General features: G+C 44.5%; 1 protein-coding gene across 2 annotated transcripts; it reads right to left on the bottom strand.

The window, feature by feature from the left end:
* Positions 1-125: 125 nt before the first annotated feature.
* Positions 126-27,568, bottom strand: Mapre1 (microtubule associated protein RP/EB family member 1). Of its 2 annotated transcripts, none has more exons than XM_059261673.1 (7): positions 27,430-27,568; positions 22,666-22,789; positions 13,919-14,064; positions 12,230-12,437; positions 8,662-8,783; positions 4,843-4,995; positions 126-1,823 (listed from the first exon to the last, which is right to left on the bottom strand). In XM_059261673.1, the coding sequence occupies exons 2-7, from the start codon at positions 22,784-22,786 to the stop codon at positions 1,767-1,769; spliced, it is 807 nt and encodes a 268-aa protein (XP_059117656.1). In that variant the 5' UTR covers positions 22,787-22,789; positions 27,430-27,568; the 3' UTR covers positions 126-1,766. The 2 variants fall into 2 exon arrangements, with proteins under 2 accessions (XP_059117656.1, XP_059117657.1); XM_059261674.1 differs by lacking the exon at positions 27,430-27,568 and adding an exon at positions 27,180-27,254.
* Positions 27,569-27,790: the final 222 nt, after the last annotated feature.

Here is a 27,790-nt window from a genome sequence, read left to right as displayed (position 1 = left end):
CACTTCTCAGCCTTATGTCTGAAATCAGTAGAATACCCTGACCCTGACCCTAATTGATGTATGGCTACCTTATCCCTAAAATTAGAAGCTTACACCCAAGGCAAGACACATTTCAGAAGACAGGACACTCTTGAAATACAGAATTTTATTTAAAAACTGTTTAAAGTAGAAAAAAACCCTGTCAAGAAAGACCAGGTGGAAAAATGGGTTCCCAATAAAATGGAATTTGGGGGCAACAGAAGTCTAAAAGGCCACAAAGGAGAAATAGCACCACTGTCGTTTGAACAATGGCTAGTTACTTGCATTTTTTTTTTTTTTTGGCATTGTTAATCACTAAATCTGGATTTTCCTCTGAATTCCACACAGAGCATGCACTACATAACAATCTGTCATAAAATACCTGTTTTCTACACACAGCATAAGACAAGCTACCACCAGAAACAAATCAATACAAACACATCAGGGGCTGAACAATCTCAGTAGTGGGTAACATACATTTTGCAGAATTCTGCCAAACAAAGAAACTGAATAGGCTGTGGGCAAAGCAAATAAGGGAGAATTAAGGAATGAAGTATTTTAAATATTAATATTTCAGTCATGGTACTGTATATTCTAAAAAATAAAAAAAAAAAACATTTTAACATTTAGTAACACACTAGAGAATTTTATCTCCAAAAAGATTAGTGCACTGGCAAAGTATTCAGGTGACAAGGAGAGCTGTGGACAGCAGACACCGAACACCCCAGCCTCACAGAGCCCAAGGTGACACTGGCCTTCACTGATCACTCCTTTGCCAGAGGTCCAGAAAGAACTTGCAGCACGATCACCAGCCTGCTGTATTTACAACACTCAGCAGCAAACTTAAGGAGCCAGAGGAGTCCCCAGAGGTCAAGGGGAGCAGAGAAGAGAACGTGTTAAATGTAAACTTAAAAGACAGTACAATGGGACTCAGCGCCCATTCAAATCCCAGAGATGTGGGCAAGTCCCAGAAACACAATACATAGGAACTTGGAGGACTGTTTGAAAAGTCCTCAGGGGAAAGCCCAGTGAAGACTGAGCTCTGTCTCAGGCACTGCAGGGCCAAGACACCCTCTATCTACCCAAGCTACCATGCTGCTTGCTTTTATAGCAGGGATATAACCAGTCAATGATACCAAATGGCTTTACACAACAACTTTTCAAACCTTCCTTCTGGGCCAAAGACTACATCTGTGAGATTCAAGAGGCCTTGAAAGGCCTGTGACAGCAGGTTCCAAAGGGTCTAAAGTCTGGCCCTTCCTTCCCAGACACAACATCGGACACACAAGATCTCCTGTCATGTTATATTTTATATTTTGAAATATGGAAGCATATTTTAAATACTCTTAAGGCATTTATTTATTAAAACGTTCTCTGCCAGAATTTCACATTAGCTTAAAATTCGTTTCAGTCTTTACATTTCTCTGAGGTTATCACCTCAATGTATTACAAAACCCCCTTCTCCATCAGTCAGTGTGACCAGCATCCACATGAAGGGCCCCATGGTTGGCCTCTCTGTTCCCCTGGTGAACCAACTAGATGTTAATACTGCTCTGCTACAAGGCAACAGCTCCTAACTCAAACTCATCGGAAAGAGACTTCTGCAAAGTGCACTTTGAAGAAGAGGTACTTTTTGCTTATGAAAAGAAACCAGTGAATCCTCTAAGAATAATAAAAGGGAGTATTTAACAGTTAAGCACATGATTTGGAGTGAAGAATTCGGATGTTGCTCTGCTGGTCCAGGCTGCTTAATACTCTTCTTGTTCCTCCTGTGGGCCCCCTTCATCAGGTATCACAAAGCCTTCCTGAAACAGGAAACGAAAGTGGGGGAAAGCTATTACTCAACAGTTAGTGCCAGTTCCTCCCTCTGCTCACTGACTCACAATTTAATAAGCCTCTCCATGTAGGCAGTTCTTCCTGTCTCACATATACCTGGCAATCAAGCACATAGACCAGGTGACCACTATTGTATTTTTTTAGACAATAGCATCATTTTTTTGTTTGTTTGTTTTGATTTTTGATATAAGGTCTCCCCTATGTAGCCTTATCTAGCCTGGAGCTTGTTTAAACATAAACCAGGCTGGCTTCAAATTCAAATTGTCCTGTCTCTGCCTCCTAAGTTCTAAGTTTAAATGTGTGTCCACCACACCCAACAACAGCACCATTTCTTCTTCTTCTTCTTCTTCTTCTTCTTCTTCTTCTTCTTCTTCTTCTTCTTCTTCTTCTTCTTCTTTTTTTTTTTTTTTGGTTTTTTTTTTCCGAGACAAGGTTTCTCTGTGTAGTTTTGGTGCCGGTCCTGGATCTCGCTCTGTAGACCAGGCTGGCCTCGAACTCACAGAGATTCACCTGGCTCTGCCTCCCGAGTGCTGGGATTAAAGGTGTGCACCCACACCGATTGGCTAGCACCATTTCTTAATGCCAAAAGCTACACACAAATTTATCTTCAAAGCATTAAGTAACAAATATTTATGTGCCTCAATGTATGTTTAAAATATGCATTCCCTCAAAAGTACTTAACTCGCCGGGCGGTGGTGGCACACACCTTTAATTCCAGCACTCGGGAGGCAGAGGCAGGCAGATCTCTGTGAGTTCGAGGCCGGACTGGGCTATAGAGTGAGTTCCAGGACAGGCTCCAAAGCTACACAGAGAAACCCTGTCTCAACCCCCCCCCCCAAAAAAAAGTCCTTAACTTTAACTCTAGGAACAGTGGTTCACACCTGTAATACCAGCTCTCAGTAGGCTAAGGTAGGAGGATGGCCATGAGGCTGAGGCCAGTCTGTGGCTAGAGACCTGAGTTCCAGAGCAGCCCCAGGTAGAATGAGACCCCGCCTCAAAAAATTCCTGGCACCCAAAAAAAAAAAAAAAAAAGCTGGGCGGTGGTGGCGCACGCCTTTAATCCCAGCACTCGGGAGGCAGAGCCAGGCGGATCTCTGTGAGTTCGAGGCCAGCCTGGGCTACCAAGTGAGTTCCAAGAAAGGCGCAAAGCTACACAGAGAAACCCTATCTCGAAAAACCAAAAAAAAAAAAAATTCCTGGCAGAGCACTTAACTAACTACACACAAGACAAAACTGGGATTCAGTCCCCAGCTACAAAACAAAACAAAAACATTTAAAAAAAAAAAAAAAAAAAAGCCGGGTGGTGGCGGCGCACGCCTTTAATCCCAGCACTCGGGAGGCAGAGCCAGGTGGATCTCTGTGAGTTCGAGGCCAGCCTGGACTACCAAGTGAGTCCCAAGAAAGGCGCAAAGCTACACAGAGAAACCCTGTCTCAAAAAACCACAAAAAAAAAAAAAAAAAAAAAAAAAAAAAAAAAAAAAAAAAAAAGACATTTAGGGGCTAGAAAGATGGCTCAGCAGTTAAGAGCACTGATTGCTCTTCCAGAGGACCTGGGGTCAACTCCCAGCACCCACATGGCCACTCCCAACTGTCTGTAACTCCAGTTCCAGGGGACCTGACACCCATGGCAAAATAAATACCAATGCACATAAAATAAAAATAAAAAAATAAAAAATAAATAAATAAATGACATTTAAGCAGGCAGAGTAGCATGCACATGTAATCCCAAAATTCAGGATGCACACAGGAGTTCAAGGCCATCCTTAGCCACATAGTGAGTTCAATTCCAACCTAGGTTATGAAACCCTTGATCAAAAACAAAAAACCTGAAGTTGACTATCAAGTTCAGTATCCTAACTGGGTGTGGTGGCTCACACCTGTAATTCTAGCACTTCAAGAGGCTGAGGCAGGAAGACTGCTAAATTCAAGGTCAGCCTGGGCTATCTCAAAAACAGAAAGTTGAGTATTCTGTCGTTCTAGTACTTCCTTTCACGTATCTGTTACACTGAACACCAGTATTGAACCAAAGCACCTGCAACAGCAGGACAGGACTGGCCCAGGGTCAATGAGAGCTGGGAAGCAAAGAGCAGGGCAGACTCGTGGCGCCTCCCCTGCTCATTACAGGGCACACTGCATGTCCGTACAGCACAGAATGGCCACACTGCTCTACCATAAAAACACATCTTGATTTTTCTTAGTAACTAAATCTATATAGCTTAAAGTAGTTAAGATGTACTTTCACTAAAAGACCAAAGACTCTTAGATCTTCATCATCTTTTCATTTCTAAACATGATGCAAATTTTAAGGATTTATTGCAAAAATCAGCAGCTTTTCAGTCATCTGTCTTAATCCTCCAAAAAATTCTAACAGTATGTTTAGAAAACTACTAGTTTATATTTGTGTAGTACTACACAGACCTTGTAAGGTGTGTGCAATCACAAATACTGAGAAGCAGTGGACACAGCCAGGTATCAGATCCTAAACCCAGGAGGAAGAAAAGCAGTCTTCTCTAATGAACGAGTATGTCACGACTAAAGGCTATGTAATAAAGATGGCTCCAAAGACAATTACAAAGGGAGCCAGCCAGGCAAGCTCCTGGGAGGGAGGAGCAGAGGCACACACACACCCTGGCAGCTATGGGTGGGCGCAAACGGGAAGGACCAAGGACATGCCTGGGTCCTGATAATGGCAACAACACCTCCACTGGAGTGGTTGAGCTGCAAGGGTGCGAGGCCTATAAACTACAGGCACTGGACAAGCCAGCCACTTCTCTAGTCTACTGCTTCCTTAAACAAAGACACAGGACTTCAAAGGCTGAAGCTAGCTAGGCAAGATGCTCTTTGGGTAACTTCCAGGAAATCAAAGATGAATTTTTCTGGTGAACCCTACACTGGAACACAGGCACCAGCACAAAGTGAGCTGAAATCAATGCTAAATTTTTTCTTAGTGGCAGAATGGAAACAGAACACCTCCAGGTAAACACGTACATCTGTGGCATAAAGAATATCTACAATCCTCTGCAGTACAGGGTCATTTTCCCCCTCGTTCTCTTGGCAAATCAATTCAATGTTCCTTAGCTTTCCGAAGTAGAAGTCTCTCTCTTTCTCCAAGTCTTCAACAGTAAGCTTCAATACTTTGACCTGCATAAAATATTGAGAACAGTGAGCATTGGTGTACCAATAAAATATCAAACCCAAAAATGACGTGGTCTTTGATCAAAATAAAACATAAGCAAAAATCCAGTTCAGTTTAATGTCAATTTTCTTCAGCCTCATAAAAAAAATATATACTGGTTCACAGCAACCTAGACTATGAGTTCCCAAGAAAGAGAAGACTATAAGACTATACCTTAGAGTCAGGCATGGTGCCATACGCCTTGAATCCCAGCATTCAGGAGGCAGAGGCAGGCTGACCTCTGTGAATTTGAGACTAGCCTGGTCTACTTAGTGAGTTCTAGGACAGCCAGGGCTACCCAGATAAACCCTTTCTCAAAAAAGCCAGGCTGTGGTGCCACACGCCTTTGATCCCAGCACTCGGGAGGCAGAGCCAGGTAGATCTCTGAGTTCGAGGCCAGCCTAATCTACAGAGCAAGATCCAGGACAGATACCAAAACTACACAGAGAAACCCTGTCTCAAGAAAAAAAAAAAAAAAAGACAAGACAAAACTGTACCTTAAACTATTAGGAAGCTTTTCCCTGAAATGAGATCAATGGAAAACTTCAGGCTGACTGAGATGGGAGTAGAACCCACAACCTAGCTTAGCAAGATCTCTGTGAGTTCTAGGCCAGCCTGGTCTAGATCCAGGACAGGCACCAAAACTACACAGAGAAACCCTGTCTTAAAAAAAAAAAAAAAAAAATGAACGAACGAATGAACGAATGGAGGGGAGGGGAAGGGAGGGGAAGAGAGGGGAGGGGAGGGGAGGGGAGGGGAGGGGAAGAGAAGAGAAGAGAAGAAAAGAAAAGAAAAGAAAAGAAAAGAAAAGAAAAGAAAAGAAAAGAAATGAAATTAAGAAACAAATCTTAGCCAGGCAGTGGTGGTGGTGCACACCTTTAATCCCAGTAGGTGGATCTCTGTAAGTTCAAGGCCAGCCTGGTCTACAGAGTGAGTTCCAGGCCAACCAGAGCTATATACTGAGACCCTGTCTCTAATAATAATAGTAATAATAATAATAAATCTTGTAATTTGGTTCTGGAGAGATGGTTCACTTACTGCTCCTGCAAAGGACATGGGCTTAGCTCCTAGAACCCACATGGTGACTCACAACAACCTGTAACTCCAATTCCAGGGAATAGTATGTACCACTTCTGGCCTCCAGGAGCTCCTGAATGCTGCTAGTGAACAGAAACTCACACAGACACACATATATCCACGTCATTTTTTTTTTTTTTAAAGTACAAATCCTGACAGAGTGTGACACACACCTGTAATCCAGAACTTAGGAGTCAGGAAAGAGGATGGCTAGTTCCACCAAGACAACTTAGGCCACACATAAGACATTCTAAAGACTTTTTTTAAGTAATTATGTCCACAACGACCTGCATATCAACCAAGGATGAGTAAGTACTATAAGGTAATTGGCATAGCATACAGCGCTGTTCTCAGCCTAACCAACCTATCTGGCTCCATTTCTCCATTTATCAAGGGCTAAAAATTCAATTGCTTTCAGGGAGGCCAGACAGAACATCTAACAGACTAGGGTTCAGACTTTGGCAACCTGAGGGGAGCATAAAGTTCTCCTATTAACTTTTTTTTAAAGCTTATTCATGTCAAGAGCCAGGTACATTGGTTCACAACTGTAAACCCAGCATTCAGAAGGTAAGGTCCAGGCAAGCCAGGACTACATGAAATTCTAGCAAAAAACAAAAGGGATTTAAAAAAAAAAAAAAAAAAAGGTATCAGGCCAAAGTGTTTCTGTGGCAAGTGCAGACAGCTGGGTATGAGTGTCTGATTCTCACTTTCCAGGTCAAAGAAGAAACTGGCTAGTAGAAAGTCAGCCTCCTGACCCCCTACAGTCAACAGAGGTCCACAACTATCCAGAGCTCCAAGTCTTCTCTTCAAAACCACAGCCTACCCAATCTCAACTACTGAAACCTATTTTAAAATTCTCTCCTATGTTTACCATCAATTTTCCCAGAACAATGATAATAAATACCAAATCTCCATTGCAGGATGCAAGCAAAAAACCTCAGTGTACCTCCTCAATTTCCCATTCAGTACCAAACCTACACTATGAAGCCAGAAGTAAATCCTTACTATACTGTGTTCATCTGTAAAACCTTACAAAAGTATTTAGTGTGTGGCATGAGCAACTATAAAAACATTGAGTAATTCTCTATTTCTGACCAATGTTTATGCTCTTGCACTTTTCCCTGCAACTGCTTCTTCTAAAACAGTGGTTCTCAACCTCCCTAATGTTGTGACCCTTTAATACAGTTCTTTATGTTGTGGTGACCTCCAACCATAAAATTATTTTCATTACAATACTCCGTAACTGTAATTTTGCTACTGTTAGGAATCACAATGTAAATATTTTTGAAGACAGAGGTTGTTGAGAGGGGTCATGACCCATAGGTTAAAAACCAGAAGTTTCCTTTTTCTGATGCATTTATTTCTTACACAAGCCAAAAAGCTCTAATTCACATAAACTTTTAAAGAACACTGCAGCATCTACTCCATTCTATCCAGACTATAAGAACAATAATCAGAACTATCTTTTGTCCACTATCATTTATCCCAATGGAGTCTATACCAAACACCATTCCAGACATCTGAATTATTGTGAGGGAGTGTTAGCTCACATCCAGGCATAGTGATACACATCTGTAATCTCAGCATTTGGGAAGCAGAGGTTGCAGCATGGCCACAAGTTCAAGGCCAGCCTAGTCTGCATAGTAAGATCCTGCCTCAAAAGAAAAAAATGAACAACAACAAAAAAAAAAACACCCACAAAGTATTAGCCCCCGATTCACACATGAAGTATTTAGTCCAGAGAGGCTAACTGATAAGCATCAGTGAAATAGTGGCAGAGCTGGTCTCAGTTACTCCTGTGCTCATCATGAAGAAAACTGTCTGTACCTGCAGAATGCAGGGTCAACCTGCCAGCCATGTGGCCTCAGCTGATCACTCTCTTGTATTTTTTTTTCCTGCAACCGCTTCCTCTGAAGTTTTCCTCCACAACTCTGTATTTCATAGTAACAGTGCCTAGTAGGTACCTGAGTCAAAATAATCACCCAAAAGCAACAAACAAGGGTAGGATTAATATGAAGAGGATCAACAGTCCCCAGTTTGTTTTCTGATCTACCTCCAGTCACTTAACTGTGAAGAACAGAACCAGAAGAGCAACAGGCCTTTCCCAGCCCTTCCATTCTCAATCTACAGAAAGGAACTCTTTGTTATCTTCACTCTCTTAATCCCAGAGAATCCGAGGGCATTCCAATGAGGCTCAAGACTGACTATGATCCACACTGTGGATCATAACTGCCTATAACTCCAGCACTAGGGGATCCACCGACCTCTTCTGGCTTCTGTACACACATCAGACAGACAGACAGACAGACAGACAGACAGACACACACACACACACACACACACACACACAAACGTGAATAAAAATAATTTTTTTTAAAGTTGATTTCCAGATAGACAAAGGTTTCTGTGGTACTACGGAAGCCTGAACCCTGTTCCACTCTGCAGCCAAAGGCTCACACATCAAGAGAACTGATCAGGCAAGCAGAGAAGCCCTGCCCTCATGAGTGAAGCAAGAAACCCACCATGACAATGTCAACAACACAAGAGGAGCATACCTGTTGCATCAATTCAGCTGCTTCGTCGTCCCCATTGCCCACACCAGGATTCTTTCGCACCATCCCCGGGCCAGCCTTAGGAGCTGCAGTAGTTCTCTGTGTTGCAATGGGTCTCTGCGGAGCTGAGAGAAGACTAACCACGTTAGGAGAAACTTCAAAAACAGAAACACACAAAAAGCAAGAAGTCTGTGATCAACTGCTTTCCACAGACAAGTCAATGAAGGGAACTGATATTAGAGAGCCCAGATAAAACAGCACAACATCCCTAACACAAAGTGGTTCTTATCCTGGCAGTAGACTTAAGTAGCAATTTTAGCAAGCTCCTTCATGCTGGGGATAGTCCTCCAATGAGATCTTAACTCTGTTGCAGTGAACTGTCAGCTGAAAGGTATAATCACACTGGTACATACAATGATGGACTTTAACCCACAAGCAGGCAAACCTTGTATCAAGAACAGATCACAATCCCAGCTGGCACTGGAGTACTCTGTGCTCCATCTGAAAAACTAGCTCCATCTGAAAAACTCACTGGATTAGGTAAGGGAAGGAGCTCACAAAGGCTAGGAGTAGAGCCTGCCTTTCCCATTGTAACTTCAGAGCTCACCTTTTAGAGGTCTACGGGGTCAGGAGAGAAAAAGAACCTCAGTGACTAAGATTTACAGATCTCTCAATGTTTAAAAGCAAAAGGCAGACAAAGCAGTGACAGCAAAGAATCTGCAAGTCAGCATAACTAAGAATGGGCTACTTCAAGATAAATGCAACACTTCTCACTTCAGCTATTCATCTAGCAATCATTCTGTAAAACAGACATCATGCCAGGCTTAGAAATATCCTATCTTCCCAGCACCCCAAAGTCTATATCACAGACCTTTCATCCAACCACAGGCATTTCCTCTGGATGGCAGGCACTCTTCGATACCTGCTTATTCTGAACACTAAATGTTTACTACAAGTCATCTGAAATATGCTACGTCCAAGATTACCTATGCAGTCACCATTCTCAACAGCTAAGGACTATGAAGTACACCATTCTGAGGGCAATCAGAACCCTCCTACACCACTGCCAGTAGACGGCCGATGGTATGGCAGTGGCCAGCTGCTCTGAAAAACAGGCAGTTCTATAAACACTTTCATGCAGTTCAGGAATTCAGCTTCAAAATACACTCTTGGGTATACATCCAAGAGAAAAAAAAATGTATTCCACACAGAAACTACACATGAACTTCACAGCAGTATTACTCCTAACAGTCAAACTCAAGTGACCACCAACAGACAAATGAGATATTCCACACAATGGAATATTATACTGCAATAAAAATACTCAAGTACTAAGCCAGACTGCGTGGGAGAATAAAGCAAGAATATCACAAGTTCAAGGACCAACTGGGCAATTTTGTAAGAGCCTGTCTCAAAATTTTTAAAAAAGGTATGGATGTAGGGGGCTGATATGGTTCAGAGGCACACAGCTTCCCTAGCATGTGTGAGACTGGGTGGGGAGGAGAGAGATAAAAAAAGAGAAGTACCAGCTGGGTGTGGTGACACATACCTTTAATCTAAGCTTTTGGGAGACAGGCAGACAAGTCTCTGTGAGTTTGAGGCCAGCCTGTTCTACATAGTAAATTCCAGACAAACCAGAATTACATAGTGTGACAGTCTTAAAAAAAAAAAAAAAAAAAAGTCAATAAATACTACAGCACAGATGAACTTTGAAATTATTGTGCTAAGGAAGCCAGACACAAGATGGCACATATCCCATGGTTTCGTTTATAGAAAAGTGTCCAAAATACGTGAAGCCATAGACAGAAAACAGGTAAATGAGTATCTAGAGCTGGGAAAGGGAAAAAAAGTGGAGGAAATGAACAGTGACTGATATTGAGCACAAACAGGTTTCTTTTTAGGTGATCAAAATGTCCTTAAATTGTCTGTGGCAATAATAGTTATAAAATTCTTTGATTTAAAAAAAAAAAAAAAAACTTGCCTGGGGCAAACGTGTACACCTTTAATGCCAGCATTTGGGAGGCAGAAGCCAGTCTGGTCTACATAGTGAATACCAGAACAGCCAGAGCTACATAGTAAGACATGGCTTTAAAAAAAAAAAAAAAAAAAAAATGAATGTGGCAGATACGTGCCTGTGTTCTGCAGCTCCACGGGAACCTTCACTCATGAAGGCAGGGCTTCTCCCCTCCACACACCAAACAAAAAGGTGAGGGCTTTTCTAAGCTTTGCTGGCTTTCAGTCAGTAAAACGCTTGCCTTAGAAGCCTCAAGACCTGCATTGTACTCCCAGAATCCATGTAACAATGCAGGCTTGTAATCCCAGTGATGGAGAGGCTGGGACAGACAGATCCCTAGTGCTCCCTAGCAAGCAAGCTTAGCCTATTAACCAAGTTCCAGGCCAATGAGATATCTCAAAAAGCAGGTGAATGGTACCTGAGGAATATCCAAAGTTGTCCTTGATCTCCAAATGCACTGCACATACATACATACATGAATACATGCATGAACCTACACACACACTGAGGAGCTGGAGAGACGGTTCAGAAGTTAAGAGCACTTGCTGCTCTTCCAGGGGGCCTGGTTCAATTCCCAACTCTCACATGGTGGCTCACAACCATCTATAATTCCAGTTCCAGGGAATCCAACACCCTCTTCTGACCTCTGAAGGCACCAGGCACATATGTAATACACACATACATGCAAACAAAACACCCATACACATAAAGAATTTTTAATTTTTTTTTTAGGTTGAACATTTTAGGAAGGTAAATTGTATGGTGTGTGAATTCTTTCTCAATAAAGTTATTCAAACAAAATTCCAATAGGTGGAGCAGGAGGAACAAAGTTCAAAGTCATCCTTGGCTACAGTGAGTTCAAGGTCAGCCTGGGCCAGAGGCCCATCTCAAAAAAAAGACCCCCATCTTTAGCAGGGAGTGGTGGCCCAGAACGTACGTACATATTCTATGAATATACTACCAAAAAAACATCCTGGGAAACCAAAGAAGCCCATTTTTAAGATGCTCTCTATCATCTACTTCCCCCTCCTTCCTAGACCCTGCTAGCAGCAAAGCAAGCCATAATAGGCACCGAAGGCTGGCCCAGACTGACGGCATGATGATGCAGCCAGCCTAGAAGAATCCCTGAGATCTAGAAAGCTCTTGAGGTCCTGAACTTCAGACCTAACTGTAACTTACCCTCTTGGGTCTTCATAAAATGCCCTAATGTCCTATTTAACTAAAGCTCTCTTATGTGAGCTAGCATAAGTAAATTCTATTACGTCCAACAAAAAAGCCCTTAGGTAACGCAGTATACAGTAGCTCATCCAGGCCAGTGCAAGTGTGAACTTCCCAGTTTAGAAAGAAGGAAGACCTGGGGGCACAGGAAAAGAGGTTCCTGTGGAGCTGCAGAGCACAGGCGTGTATCTGCCACATGCAGAACCCATGTCCCTGCCAAAAGCACAGGGCATGCCTATGGCTACCCCTGATTCAGGACTACAGCATAGTTCTATGTGGAGCACCTCTGCCCAATGTTGAATGAGTAGAGTTAGTGGAACCAGGCTAATGGTTGTTTACCTGCACTGCCGGAGCTGAGAGGTTTCTTCGGTTTACTCAGAGCTGGAGCCACAAGAGAAGGAGCCACTGCAGTTTCTTGACCTTGTCTGGCGGCTACCGGGTCATACTCTTTTCCATCATAATTGGCATCAAAAAACTTCTTAAACCACTGAACAAATTCAAAATTGTCCTGAAATTTTCCTTTTACTAATTTATCCACAGGAATTATCTGCAGAGAAAGATCAAGAGCGTTTAGACCAAAGCAGAGGCTTTGCATCAAACCTACCCACTCATCAGAACAACCCAAGTTTTGCCAAAATGAGAAAATGTTTTAGAGATCTTACTGCTAAGATCAGTTGCCTTCAATACAGTACCAACCCTTAGTCACTCCACAGAAGGAAGAAGAAAGCTGAACAAAAAAGAAAAGGGACCAGGGATGGTTCAGGGACCAGGGATGGTTCAGTGCCTGCCTGGCTGCCCAAGGCCTTGTGCTGCATCCTCAGCACCACAGGGGAGCTAAGTCATAGTCACACATCAAGACACACTGAAAGGCAGCAGACGGTTCACTGTACCATAAAGAGAAATACCCTGGCTGGATGCAGTGGCACACATCTGTGAACACTCTAGGAGCTGGGACAGGAGCATGTCAAACTTGAGGTCAGCCTAGGCTACATAGTAAGACTCTATCTAGAAAGGGAGGGGAGAAAGGGAGGGAGGGAGGGAAGGAGGGAAGGAAAGAGGGAGGGAAGGAAGGAAGAAAGGGTGAGTGGGTAAAAAATAAGTCAAAATGCAGGGTGGTAGTGCTTGCCTTTAATCCCAGCACTCAGGAGGCAGAGGCAAGCAGATCTCTGTGATCTCTGGTCTACAGAGCTAGTTCCAGGACAGCTAGGGCTGTTACAGAAAAACCCTTTCAAAAAACAAACCAAAAAAAAAAAAAAAAGTAAATCTAGAAATTAATAGTTAGGCCTCAGACTAGTAGAGATTAAAAAATACTTAAAAAACAAAACACTACTAGTACGTGTTGTAGAATAATCTTTTTGTACAATCTGAAGAAATGTCACTCAGATTGGTTTGATAAAAAGCTAACTGGCCAACAGCTAGGCAAGATTTTCACCACCACCCGGCCAAAAAAATAAATTTTAAAAGAGCCAGCAAGGCCAGGTGTGGTGGCACATGCCTTTAATCCCAGTACTTGAGAGAAAGAGGCAGACAGATCTCTGTAAATTTGAGACCAGCCTGGTCTATAGTGAATCTGACTTCCAGTACAGCCAAGACTATATAGAAAGACCTTGTCTCAAAAAAAAAAAAAAAAAAAAAAAAAGCCGGGCGGTGGTGGTGCACGCCTTTAATACCAGCACTTGGGAGGCAGATCTCTGTGAGTTTGAGGTCAGCCTGGTCTACAGAAAGAGATCCAAGACAGGCACCAAACTACACAGAGAAAACCTGTCTCAAAAAAAAACACAGGGTGGGGAGCAGAGGGATGGCTCCCCACGGGTAAAGACACATGCTGCCAAGCCTGATGACCTGATTCCCCCCAGGTGTCCTTTTGCATGTGCATGTACAAACACACACACACACACACACACACACACACACACACACACTCTCTCTCTCTCACACACAAAATCATTTTGTTAAAGATATCTAAAACTTAAATAAAAATTTTAAATATAAGAAAGAAACCTAAGCAAAGGAATAAAGCTCACTTACTTTGTCAACACCCATTCTCTTGAAACCTGCTTGGAGTATTTTGAAGTTCTGGATATACTCATGTTCTAGCTTAGCTTGGAATTTCACTTTCTTCAGAGCAATGGAGCCAGGGAAGAGCATGTCCATAAACTGACAGTATGCAGCCCCTGAATCAACAGTAACACAAAAGAAAAATTCAATAAACTGGGTAACTGAGTGCTGAGATTTTTAAGCATGAGAAAATGCACCCTATTATCTGTGTGGAGCTCAGGGGGAAACCCAGCGCTTAACGTATACTAACCAAGTGCTTTACATTCCCAGGCCCCAGATACAATTTTACAGTTTGTACAGTGCACCACAGACAACCAAAAAGATAGGGCTACAAAGACAGTTCAATGGTTAAGAACATACACAGCTCTTGCAGTGGACCCCAGTTTAGTTTCCAACAGCCACATCTGGTGGCTCTCAATCACCTGTAACTTCAGCTCCAGGAAAATCTCACACCTCTGTGGGCAACAGCACACATGTGCACAAACACACACACATAATTTAAAGTAACAGAAACACATGTGCAAAACACACACACATAATTTAAAGTAACAGAAACACATGTGCAAAACACACACACACATAATTTAAAGTAACAGAAATACATGTGCACAAACACACACACATAATTTAAAGTAACAGAAACACAAGTGCACAAACACACACACAATTTAAAGTAACAGAAACACATGTGCACAAACACACACACATAATTTAAAGTAACAGAAACACATGTGCACAAACACACACACATAATTTAAAGTAACAGAAACAAATATTTTGGAGGACAGAAGATTTTTATATGAATGCAAAATCAATTTATAAAAATCTATTAACAAAGGGCTCGGAGAAGCCGGGCAGTGGTGGCGCACGCCTTTAATCCCAGCACTCGGGAGGCAGAGCCAGGTGGATCTCTTTGAGTTCGAGGCCAGCCTGGTCTACAGAGTGAGTTCCAGGAAAGGCACAAAGCTACACAGAGAAACCCTGTCTCAGGGTTTGATCCCCTACACCCACACAGCAGCTCACAATTGTCTGTAACGCTATTTTCCAGGGGATCTAATGCCCTCTTCTGGTGCCAAGGTACCTGGTGCACATGTAGTGTACAGACATACATGCATGTAAAACATAGTAATTTTTTAAATCTATTAACAAAATAACAAGGGGTCCTATGTTTGGTTTTAGAAATATGTAGCTCTGGGAGACCTGAAACTTACTGGGGAGCCCAGGCTGGCCATGAACTCATAGCAATCCCACTGCCTCAATACAGAGTGCTAACTCAAAGCTGGTTTTATCTGACAAATTCTCTAACATACTTTCAATTTGGAAAACAGGAAGAAAACAGAGGTTGCTATGAAAGTCTAACTCTTTGTATTTTAGTTTTCTATTTGGTTTCTCTGTGTAGCACTGGCTGGCCTCGAATTCACAGAGATCCACCTGCCTCTGCCTCCCAAGTGCTGGGACTAAAGGTGTGCACCACCACCACCAAGCTGGATGTCTTAACTCTTGTTAGAAATTGTCATAAACAACCACTAGAAAGAAAAATGAATGCCCAGAAAAGGAACAAGGAAATAAGAGGCACCACATTTTCTAAATCTTCCCAAAGATACAGACTCACTCCTGTCCTGGGTGCAGTGGCGCAGACCTGTAGCCCAGCACTGAGAGCAGGAAGCTGGGGAAGGCAGACTGACTCGGTGAATGGCTCCGTACCTAAAGGTGCTAGCTGTGCAACCCTGGTGATCTGAGTTCGAGCCCTGGAACCCAGGTAAACAGAGAGAGAACTAATTCCACAAAGTTGTTCTCTGGTTTCCACCATGCCATCATGGCACATGCATGCCCACATACATACATCATACACACAGTTTTTGTTTTGTTTTGAAGCGGAGTCTTACTATGTAGACCAGGCTGACCTTGAACACACCTTGAATGCCTGCTTCTGCCTCTTAAGTGATGGGATTAAAGCCACTCACCACCACACACAGCACAATATTTTTTTCTTAGAGCTAAATAGTAAACAAATATACTGACCAACCAACCAACCACTTAGCAGCCAAAGTCACCTGCCTCTTAGTAAGTCTGCTCAAAGAATCATTAGTTTTTATTTTAGAACTCAAAAGAATCCTTAGAAATACTATAACTTTTAAAAAATAAACATGGGAGTTGGAGATGTAGTTCAGTGATAGAGCACTTGCCAAGTACAAGGACTCTGAGTTCAAGCCTCAACACACACACACAAAAAGAAACTTAAAAACAAGGACCAAAATATGTGGCCCAACAAATACCATAGAGACCAGAGACCAACCCTAGCATCACATTGAGCACCTGATTCCCATGCATGGCTGTTCATATTAGAAGCCAAAAGGACACCATACAGTCGAGAAAAGCAGCATTTTCTAGAAGGAGAGTATACCATGTGGCTACAATCTCATTGACCAAAATAGTGTTAATATATATATTTTTTTTAAAAAGGAAAGAAAAAAAATTAAGGTCCCACTAAAAGAGTTGGGGATAGAGCCCAACAGGAGAGCTTCCCAGCTGTGTACGAGGATCAGGGGGTTTTGTTTGTTTGGTTGGTTGGTTGTTGCAGAGACAGGATCTTGCTACATAGCCCAGGCTGGTCTGGAACTCTCAATAAATCCTCCTTCCTGCAACTCTCCAACGTTATTCTCAAATTGGGTACTACCATGCCCAATCCTCCTATCCTTCTCATACATGTCTCAGCTAGAAGAAAATTTAAAAAAAAAAAAAAAAAAAAAAAAAAAATCAAGGTAAAAGGGGGTGTCCTTTCCAGTCTCTGCCTGACTGAGACTAGGGCAAAGGTTGACAACCCAAGCAGAGCTTCAAGATAGCCCAACAATCTTCAGCAAGACAAGTCCACTCAGCCTCTAGCTTGACAGTGTGAACTAATGGGAGGAGACTAAGGCAGTGTCAGGGTGTCCTCTGGCTGTCACAGCTCCACTGTGAGAGTCTGTTTGGGAACAGAGACCACAAAATACAAGGCCAAGACACAACCCAATACCAGACAATTTCTTATCTCAAGTGTACTGATGTTCACCCTGGTTCAGTTCAGGGCACTCTGGGAAAGTCTAATGAAAATCTTAGCCAATGGTACACATTTGTAATCCCAAAACTCGGGAAGCTAAAAGAGGTGCATCAGGAGTTCAAGGCCAGGCCAAACCCAGAAAAGGTCAGATAAAATATAATCTGTAATCCCTGCATCCTAGAGCAGACAGGAAGGGGCCCCAGGGAATTGCCTGGAAGCTGTGGGCCCAGCCTGGAGTACACAGAATGGCAGAAAAAGAGGAATCCCTGCCTCAACAAGGTAGAAGAGAATCAACTCAAGACCTGTCCTCTGACCTCCACATGTACACCATGGCACACTAGACCCCTCGACACCCATACAGCACACATAAAATAAGTAACTCCAGTGCTTTAGTGTTAACATACACAAAACACACATGACTGCTAAACATGAGTGTTTAGGCTTCAAGAGCACCTGCAACTTGATCATCTTAGATGATGAACAAAATCTGCAGAGAGGGCTGAAGAGTCATTAATACAGACCTTAAAATTCCAGCTCAAAGTATTTTTTTTTGTTTGTTTGTTTGTTTGTTTTTCGAGACAGGGTTTCTCTGTGTAGCTTTGCGCCTTTTCCTGGAACTCACTTGGTAGCCCAGGCTGGCCTCGAACTCACAGAGATCCGCCTGGCTCTGCCTCCCGAGTGCTGGGATTAAAGGCATGCGCCACCACCGCCTGGCAGCTCAAAGTACTTTAACCAGGGAAAATACTATTTTTATTTTTAAAGCAGTAAACAGAACTGTTAACCAGCATTTGATTTTGCTTGTATGTTACTCACTGTTAACAGTCTGAAGGGCAAGAATCTGGAAACAAACTACACAGCCAATCCACCAACAGAAGATTGATGCAAAGAAATTAATAGTACTGCCCACCAGACAAAGGGCGGTAAAAAGCAACTCCTGGCTCCTTCTGGACAAAAGCAAGCTTGCTGTCAAATCACTGTGTGTGAAGACACTCCTTCTCTGAGAATATCTACGACAGACCTGACTGGCTAGCACTCCAAAGTTGATCCCTGACAGAACACAGGAAACCTCTTCAATCAGCCTGCCAGTGTCACCAAAGTTCTCACTTGGAGAGAAGAGCCAAGCAAGGGCTCCTTACTCTGTGAGCGGGTAGGAGCTAAGGGTTCTGACAACACTCAGTCACTTCACAGCCAGCAGCACGTTACCAGGGAAGGACCCCCAGCTTTGTACTGCTAGAGAAAAATCTATCCTTACCTCCTAAAGACTGTGCCTGGTGGAAATGTCTGGTCTTTTTGATCCACTGCTTATTAGAAGTTCATAAGGAAGAATCAGACCCAATGCTGAAGCACCGCCCCCACAACTCTTCAGGAATAGTCTGCAGCTTATCCTGTGTGGTCTCAGGCTACAAGTGAGAGCTGCCTTCAAAAGGCCAATGTGAAACACAGTGCAACCACCTACCTACTCCAAGAGTCATCCCACGCAGCTTTCAAGAGGACAACGAGCAATGTACAGAATTGACTAACACATCAGTTAAAGGTCTTTTTTTTTTTTTTTTTTAAGATTTATTTATTTATTATGTATACAGTGTTCTACCTACATGCATGCTTGCAGGCCAGAAGAGGGCACCAGATCTCATTATGAATGGTTGTGAGCCACCATGTGGTTGCTGGGAATTGAACTCAGGACCTCTGGAAGAACAGTCAGTGCTCTTAACCGCTGAGCCATCTCTCCAGCCCAGTTAAATGTCTTATACTCAACACTTTCTACTAAGGAAAAACACCTTATCTGAGATAAGTGGCAGAAGCCAGAAAAACTGAAATACTTCACAGAGTTTACGGTAAAAGAGTGTCATTATAACTAATTATACACAATTCTCTTCCAAATGCCTCTGTAAAAATGCCACACATGCCATGTGTAATCAATCCCTTAGTAATACTATACAGGTAATCCCAACATGTGAGAAGTAGAGGCAGGAGAATGGCCACAAGTTAGAGACCACCTTGGCTATAGAATAAAACTTCATCTCAAAAAATGGTAGGGTGGGGACTACAAGTTAGAAACCAACTACCCTTGGCTACAGAATAAAACTTGGTCTTAAAAAAATGGTAGGTGGGGGCACAGTAATCAAGAGCACTGGCTGCTCTTTCAGTAGACTCATTTCTCAGAACCCCCATCAGGCAGCTCACAGCATCTGTAACTCCGGCTCCACGGTTCCAAATGTCCTCCAAACTTTCACAGGCATCCATGTACATGTGACACATACACACAAACTAGGTTCAAACCCCGGCTCTGCAATGTCCAAGCTATGCCCCATGGGCAATCTCCTCATCTTTAAAATGAAGAGATTTCTACTCACCACCAGGGTCTGACAGATAATCAATAATATTACAGGGACCCTGACAACAGCCACACTGGTGAGCCAGGACTACTGCCCCAGTTCACAGCTGAAGAAACAGTACAAGAAGACCATCAAAGAACTCATCCAAGGTCACATGGCTCAGAGCAGACTAAGGCCTCTTCATGCCATGACACGTCCATAACAGCTCCCAGTCTAAAGAAGAGAGGCCTGAGGCCAGATCGGGACATGCACAACTTATCTACACAGGAAGAAATGCATCTTCTAACTAAGTGAGAAATATTTTGGACTGCATTTATAGACAGAAAGAAACAGGGAAAAACTGCTGGTGAGCAAGCAGTCTCCAATGAAAACGAAGATGACCTCACCCCCACATTTCTCATTACTCACAGCATGAGGCAAACAAGTGCTTTAAAAAGCCTTCAACAAACTGTGGCACAGCAATAAAAAGCTGAGAAAATGAACAGGAGCTAGAGGTCAGCAGCACCATTCTGAGGCAACCTACTTTATAACAAAACAAGGTTAGAAAAGGCCATTCGTTCTTGGGAACCACGAGTTACCGTATTCCTCATGTACTGCCTCCCTCTCAACACCTGTGAAACAGATTGGACCTCACAGAGCACATGAAGCAAAGAAATGAAACCAGGAGTAAGAGCCCCTCCCTGCTCAAAAAAAAGGGAAGTACCAAAGCTGAGCACCACAGGAAGCAGCGAAGGAATGGCAGTCTCTTTAAATCAAACCAAATGGCAACAGTCAGTTAAGAAAAAGTCCAGTGCAAATAGGGTGTAGGGACTGAAGAATACAGGTTCTTGATTTGGAAAAAAGTTCAAAGCCCCATTGCACTCTTGGCTCTATATGCCTAGATTCATTACTCAAATTCTCTAAGCCATCTTTCCCATCTGAAATCGGAAGTACCTGTACCTTCCTCTTGGAAAAACACTGAGTTATTTGAGATGTTTGAGAAATGTTTACTTAGCTGAGCCTGGTTGTCCAGGCTGTCTGTAATCCTGGCTTCTTAGAAAGCTGAGATAGAAGGATTATAAATTCTAGGCTCCACGGTGAGTTAAAGCCAGACTGAGCCATTTAGGAAGATACTGTCTCAAAATTAAAAAGGGGCTGGGGCTCATGCTCATGCACTTGCACAGCATGTGTTAAGTCCTGGGTTTAATCACTAGTACCAAAAAAAGTTATTTACTAGAAGAAGCAGGGTTCTGATTCTGAGTCATTAATAAGACTTTCCCCCCAGTGCTGGGGACTGAACCCAGACTTGGGCATGCTACCCAAGTGCTTTTCCACTGCATTACATCCACATCCACTAAAACAAAAATTTCAGTAGAGGGGAAAATATCCAATCAATCAATCAATCAATCAATCAATCAATCTCTCTCTCTCTCTCTCTCTCTCTATCTATGTATCTATCTATCTATCTATCTGTGTGTGTGTCTGTCTAGGGGGCGGAGGTGTTTTTGAGAAAGGGTTTCACCACATTAGTCTTAGCTGACCCAGTACTTGCTATGTAAGCTATATAGACTAGACTGGCCTCGAACTCAGATCTGCCTGCCTCTGCCTCCCAAATGCTAGGATTAAAAACATGTACCCTCCTTCACATCCAGCTCTGGTATATATATTCTTGACTTTATCTACTAACTGTGGAAGATCCAGTTTTATAGCCCTGACATGCAAGGCTGAGGACAGGGCTCAGTGGGTAAGAGCACTTGCTCTCCAAGCACAATGGAGACTATCTAAGTTTGAATCCCCAACACTCATGTTAAGAGTCAGGCATGGGGGCTGAAGAGATGGGTTAGCAGTTAAGAGCATTGACCGCTCTTCCAGAGAGTTCAATTCCCAGCACCCACATGGCAGCTTGTGGTGGTATTATGTTCCCCAATATATCGTGCATCCTAATAAGTTTATCTGGGGTCAGAGAACAGAACAGCCACTAGACATAGAGGCCAGAAAATGGTGGCATTCACACCTTTAATCCTAGCCTTCTGGAGGAAGAGATCCATGCGGATCTCTGTGAGTTCAAAGCCACACTGGAAATAGCCAGGCATGGTGACTCACACCTTTATTCCCAGGAAGTGATGGCAGAAAGCAGAAAGGTATATAAGGCGTGAAAACCAGGAACTAGGCTGATTAAGCTTTTAGGCTTTGAGCAGCACAGTTCAGCTGAGATTCATTCTGGATGAGGACTCAGAGGCTTCCAGTCTGAGGAAACAGGATCAGCTGAGGAAGTGGCAAGGTGAGGTGGCTGTGGCTTGTTCTGCTTCTCTGATCTTCCAGCATTCACCCCAATACCTGGCTTCAGGTTAGATTTTATTAATAAGACCTTTTAAGATTCATGCTACAGCAGCTCACAACTGTCTGTAACTCCAGTTCCAGAGGATCCTCACACAGACATACACGCAGACAAAACACCAATACACAAACATATATATATATATGGGTGGGCGGCGAGGACAGGATCTCAGTGAGTTCAAGGCCAGCCTGGCCTAAAAAGTGAGTTGCAGCCGGGCGGTGGTGGCGCACGCCTTTAATCCCAGCACTCGGGAGGCAGAGGCAGGCGGATCTCTGTGAATTCGAGGCCAGCCTGGTCTCCAAAGTGAGTTCCAGGAAAGGCGCAAAACTACACAGAGAAACCCTGTCTCGAAAAACCAAAAAAAAAAAAAAAAAAAAAAAAAAAGTGAGTTCCAGGACAGGCTCCAAAGCTACACAGAGAAACCCTGTCTTGAAAAAAACAAAACAAGCAAACAAAAAAAGAGTCAGGCATGGTGTGCATGCCTAGAACTCCAGCACTGGAGGACAGGCGGGCAGATCTCAAGACCTCACCAATCAGCCTACCCTGGACTGAAAGCCTAGCCAAAACAGCTAGCTTCCACCTCCGGTCCTCCAGTTCAGTGAGAGACCCGTATCAAGGCAATTAAGGTGGAGAGCAACGGACAGGACACTGATGTCTTGATCTCCACACAAACACAGACATTCATACACACACTCTTTGGCAACCAAACTCAGTGCTCTGTGAATGCTAGCCAAGTACATTATCAACTGAGCCACACCTCCCAGTACTCAGCATGGATGGCTAAAAGAAAGAAACTATATCTCTTTGTGGCTCTACACAGAGGTCTTTGCAAACCCTAAGGTCGCACGTGCTCTTAAAAGGTGGTCTAATGAGCCAGGTATGGTGATGTAATCTTTAATCCTAGCACTTAGGAGGCGAGGCAGGACAGCCTGGTCTAGAGTTCCAGAACAGCCAAGGCTATTCAGGGAAACATTGTCTTAAAAAGCCAAAAAAAAGAAGGGGAGGGGGTGTCTAGTGGATCTCTTACCTGAACACAACTGTTCTATCTTTGTCAGATTCAACTGCAGAGATTCATTGATCCAAGCCAGCATGTCATGTCGACTTAGGTTATCACTGGTGACTGACGTCGAGTACACATTCACTGCCATCTTCTACAACATGCAATCAAAGAGAGAAGGCTCCTGTTACGGTGAGCATGAAAGAGAGGGCAAGCAGTTCCCAGGTCCCCAGAACCAATCTCTACAAATACTCAATTTTAAGCCCAGCCTTCTTCCCTGAGAGGTGAGACCAGACACTAAGACTCCAGTCATAAGCCAGAGTTCCATGCACAAATGACCTGAAATAAATGCCCCAACTCTAAGTCTAAAACTTAGGCCCTATGTTAACAAGACTGATACACAATTACAAGCCACAAAAGGCACTAAGAGATTAGCACGTACTTTATGAAGGGAGGCTGCTGCACAAACAAGAACATTCTGTTCAAAAACACTAGTCCGAGGGCTGTGGGGTAGTTCAGAGTAATAGAACACGTGTTCTGCATGCACGACACCTGCGCTCAATCATCAGCACCAAAGAACATAAGAAACACAGGTGGGTGTGACAGCACCATACCTACCATACCTGTACTCAGGAGGCTGAGGCAGGACAAGCTCAAGTTCCAGGCCAGTGCAGGCTACAAAGGAAGACCTTTGAGTCCTCATCAACAACACACACACACACACACACACACACACACACACACAGGACTGAGGGCACTGCTTTGCACCAAGTCCTAGGCCAATCCCTAGCAATCCCTATCTACTTTCACAGTTTCCAATAACCTAGGTACTGTACATAGGTGAGGTCAAGTGACAACCTCTCAAAGTCCCTGGCCCCTACTCTTCTCTGCTGCACTCCCTGGGGAATAGGGAATACCTGAACTCCAACAAAGTATGAAGTCTCTCAAAGACACTTGTTGCTGAACTGACAATCCTCTTAAGGCCCTCTTCACTCTCTTCATTCCAGGGGTGAAGAAAAGGAGGCCCTGAATATTTACAGCCAAGCCTGCCCAGCCTCATTTTCCCATTTCTCAGAAAATGCTACCCCTCACCTTTCAGATAGACTTCTGAAATAACCTTTTTATTGCCATATTGCACAGGCAAGCCTCAAACTTCTAGGCTTATGTTATCCTCTTGCCTCAGGCTTGGGAGCAGTTGGGACTACATGCACCCATCATTACATTCAACTATAAATCTCATTTAAAGCACTAGTAAATGTGGGTGCCATACTCTATAAATACCCATTCAATAATTGCTATTCTTCGTATTTTTTATTTACTGTGTGTTTTTGTGTGCAAAACTTCCTTAGCTCTCTCCTTCTACCATGTGGTTCCGAGAGCTCAAATTCAGCTGGTCAGGCTTGGTGGCAAGCACCTTTACCTGCTGAGCCATCTCACTAGCCCAAACAGTAGGTTTTAGTGACCCATGATACTTAGAATTGTCCTAATTCTCTGAGACATCAGCCTTGCCACTGGAATAAGGGATGGAATTCACAGCAATTTACAACAACCTTGTGATCCACCCCCCCCAGCTCCCCTGGGCGCTTCACTCCCTCCACCTAGTAACTAGTGAGTGAGGGGCTCTTCCCACACTCATCTCCCGCACGGAGCTGCTGTAAGCCTTGAGTCACACGCTCTAGTCTGAGAACCAAAGACGGGTTCCTTCTCCTCCCGCAGTGACTACGAGAGGGACTTATGAGCAGTGGTGACTAGGCCTACAGACACAGATGACTTGGCAGTCTATGCCCGATACCCCTGCCCTCTCCCCCACCCCCAAAACCCCACCTTTCACACAGTGCCTTGAACAGAGTGAGTGCTAGGTAAATGTGACGTGTTTCAGACTGTGGAGGAGGAAAGAGTGTCTACAGAAACTCTCTTCAGAAAGCTAACTACCAACACTCTCTACACTCCCTAAAAGCAGCTGACAGAGCTAGCAAGAAGACAGCGGTGTGGAACCTCATTCCACAGGGAAATCATTCCTCCTGCTTCCAGAGCACTTCATTCAAACCCCTGGGACTTAAGTATCACACTAAAATGGTCATTATTCCTCCATTTTTGAGCTTCCCAGACCAGATGTAGGCCAGGAGGCAACTGGAGAGCCTGGGTCTGAACATGAGTCCATCCCATTAGCCATGTGACTTTGGGCAAGTTACTGAAGTCAGTGTACCGCAACTCTAAATTAACACGACCATCTGAAAAGGATCTCGGAGAGAGGTATGAAATAGGGAACATAACATAGCTGGCATTATATCAAACATAAGTCACAGGAACAATGGGGTCCAGGGGAGGGACCGCCTCTCTTTTAAGCTATCTTTGGTGCTGAAAACTGTGCCTGATACCTGCTGCCAACACCTCTCAAGATCCCCTACAAGCCCTCAAATTAGTCTGTCTCAATCTGTTCCTACACGGCAGCCAGAAAGAATTTCCCTGAATCACAAATCACATGAGGTATTTCTCTCCTGCTTAAAAATCCCTGAACAAGTAAAATGCATACTGTGTGCAGAACGCTATTATCAAGTATCAGTGAGAGCCATCCAAACAAAATAACATGATCCCAGGCTGAGCACTTACAATCTATCTTGGGTATACATGTATACATTGAGTATTGTGTGTCTCAAGCTACCATAAAATGAAAGCAGCTGGTAAAGCCACATGTGTCTCCTGACCACACCCCAGCTCAGAAAAGGTTAATGGCCCTTCATGATCATGTAATTTCAAACTCTTTCATTAGCAGTACATTAATACCAGGTCCCATGTGCTCCACAAACTCTGTGGCCACTAAATACATGGGATTAGGCACCCTGTGGATGTGCAATAAACATCCACTCACTCAACCAATTAATTGGCTCTTCCAGGCAGTCAAAACAGAGACTCTTCTCTCTCACTCTTTCTGGTAAGAATGTCTGATGTCTGAGCCAGAAGTGAGGGCCCATGCCTATAAACCTAGCACTCAAAAAGCTGAGGCAGAGACATCACTCCAAGTTCAGGACCAGTGGGCCACACAGTGCATTCTAGGCCAGCCAGGCCTACAGATTTAAGATCTTGTCTCCAAAAAGTACAAAAACATCCGATGCTTAGCCTTGGTTTAAGACCCCTGAGCACAACACACCCCACCCTTTCAGGGCTCTCTGAGCTAGGTATAACCAAAATGAAAACTATCTTTTCCACACACAAGTATCTCCCTCCCTTCAGTGACTCTCCTGGGAGTCTCCCTAACTCATTCTACCCTGCTCTTTCACACAGTAGCTCATGATCTAGCTCTGAAGCTGGATGACCTTGAATTCCTCATTCTCCTGCCTCTACTTCCCAAATACAAGGACTACAGGCATGTGCCACCTCACCTGGCTCAACTCACTCCAATTCAGCACAGGCTGAATTACATCATATTCCTCTCCAAGGGCCATGCCCAGTCCTATGGAAAGGCAAGAGGGAGGTGGCACTAAAAAACAAAAAACTACGTGACCCTGAATGAAACACTTCTCCTTTCCTCAGAAATGGCTTACCTGTAAAATGGGAAGACCCTACCTTCTGTACAAAGCGGTGATAAGGATTAAGAATCCGAGTGAACACCCCTAACAGAAAAGCACACCTCCTCCCAAGCATCCGTGTGCTGACACTTTGACCCAAGAGGCATGTCTGTATAAAATACCCTTTCTAGATGGGGGAGAAGGGGTAACACACAGTCTATGAATCTGGACTGAGTTACCTGCTGGGCAACATAAGGCAAGTCATTCCACTACCTAAAGTCTCAGATTTGCCTCTGCAAATGTCGACGGGCAGAGAGCAGCTCAGTGACCCAGTGCTTGCCCGATGTGGAGGGTGGGGGAACTGGAGTCAACTCCCAGCACCACCAAGAAAATAAAATGAACAAAATACATCAGAGGGGAAAGAAAGAAAGAAAACGAAGATAGCATATCCTCAAGACAATGTGACTATTCAATGACACAATGCTAAATCAAGCTCTAATGGGCACTGCACACAGCAAGTGCCCATTAAAGAGCTATCTTGATTAATGCTCTTCAAGACATCCTCCATCCCATCACGGGCAGACATCAGGCCTCGCTTAACTTCCCTCAATGGGCCTGCCTCCAGATCCTCATCTCCAAGGGGCAGAGGTCAGGCTGCACCCTGCAGTGCTAGTATCACCCTTTTACAGTAATTACAGAAATTATCTTGGCCATGTATTCATTTTCTTGCTTCCTAGCTCTCTGCCCACAAAGCAGACTCCTAGAAAGCATGTCTTTGCCTGTCTACTCCCTGATGGAAACGGGGCCTGGCATCCACTAGGCACTCAACAAACACGGGCTGACGGCCTTGCATTTGCCAGGCACCGCGCTGAGACCTTTCTGTGCTTAATCCTACTGTCCCCATTTTACAGATGAGGAAACTGAGACACAGGGAGGCTGAAGCGTCTGCCTAAGGTCGCACTCTGGGGTCCAACACCGCAGACCAACTCCCCACCCATTATGCAACGATGCCTCCTACACCGAGGGTCCCCACCTCACCCCTCGCGCACACCCTCCGGGCTCAGCCGCACAGCCAGGACCTCGCCGGTCGCCACTAAGTGGCCCCCACTTCCGGCCCACGCCCCGCCCCCGGGACAACGGAGCGCGCGCCCCCGGCCCAGGCCGCGCGCCGGGTCACGGCTCCGCCCTTCCCCCCAGCGCCCGCGCGGCGCCGCGGCGCTCACGAGGGAGGGCCGCTTCCCGTGGGTTCCCGGCCGCGGCCGCCGCCCGGGCCCGCCAGCCGCCTCACCGGCTCTCGGGGAACCCGCGTCCACTGATCGCGCGCCCGGCTCCGGTTCCGTCTTCGTCTCGTTCAAACCGTCGGACCCCGCCCGCCCGCGCGCAATGACTTCACACGCACCCCGCCGTGACGCGGCGACGCACGGGCTCGTCAGCGCCCGCCCGGCCTTTTATAGAGAAGGACAGGCCCGCGCGCCAGAGGCGGGGCCGAGCCCTTGATCGACAGCGGGGGTGCCCGGGGGCGGGGAGCAAGCCTGTCGGGGCACGTGGTCGGTTGTGGCCAATGAGTTGTGAGTCCTCTTAGGAGGCGGGGCCCGGTGGCACGTATCGGTTCTCTGATTGGCTCGACTGAGGTAGGATTATTGAATGGG

This window comes from Peromyscus eremicus, chromosome 4, assembly GCF_949786415.1.
Source record: "Peromyscus eremicus chromosome 4, PerEre_H2_v1, whole genome shotgun sequence".
Taxonomy (NCBI): domain Eukaryota; kingdom Metazoa; phylum Chordata; class Mammalia; order Rodentia; family Cricetidae; genus Peromyscus; species Peromyscus eremicus.
Note: the sequence above shows the minus strand (reverse complement) of the source record. Positions and strands in the feature narration are given on the sequence as shown.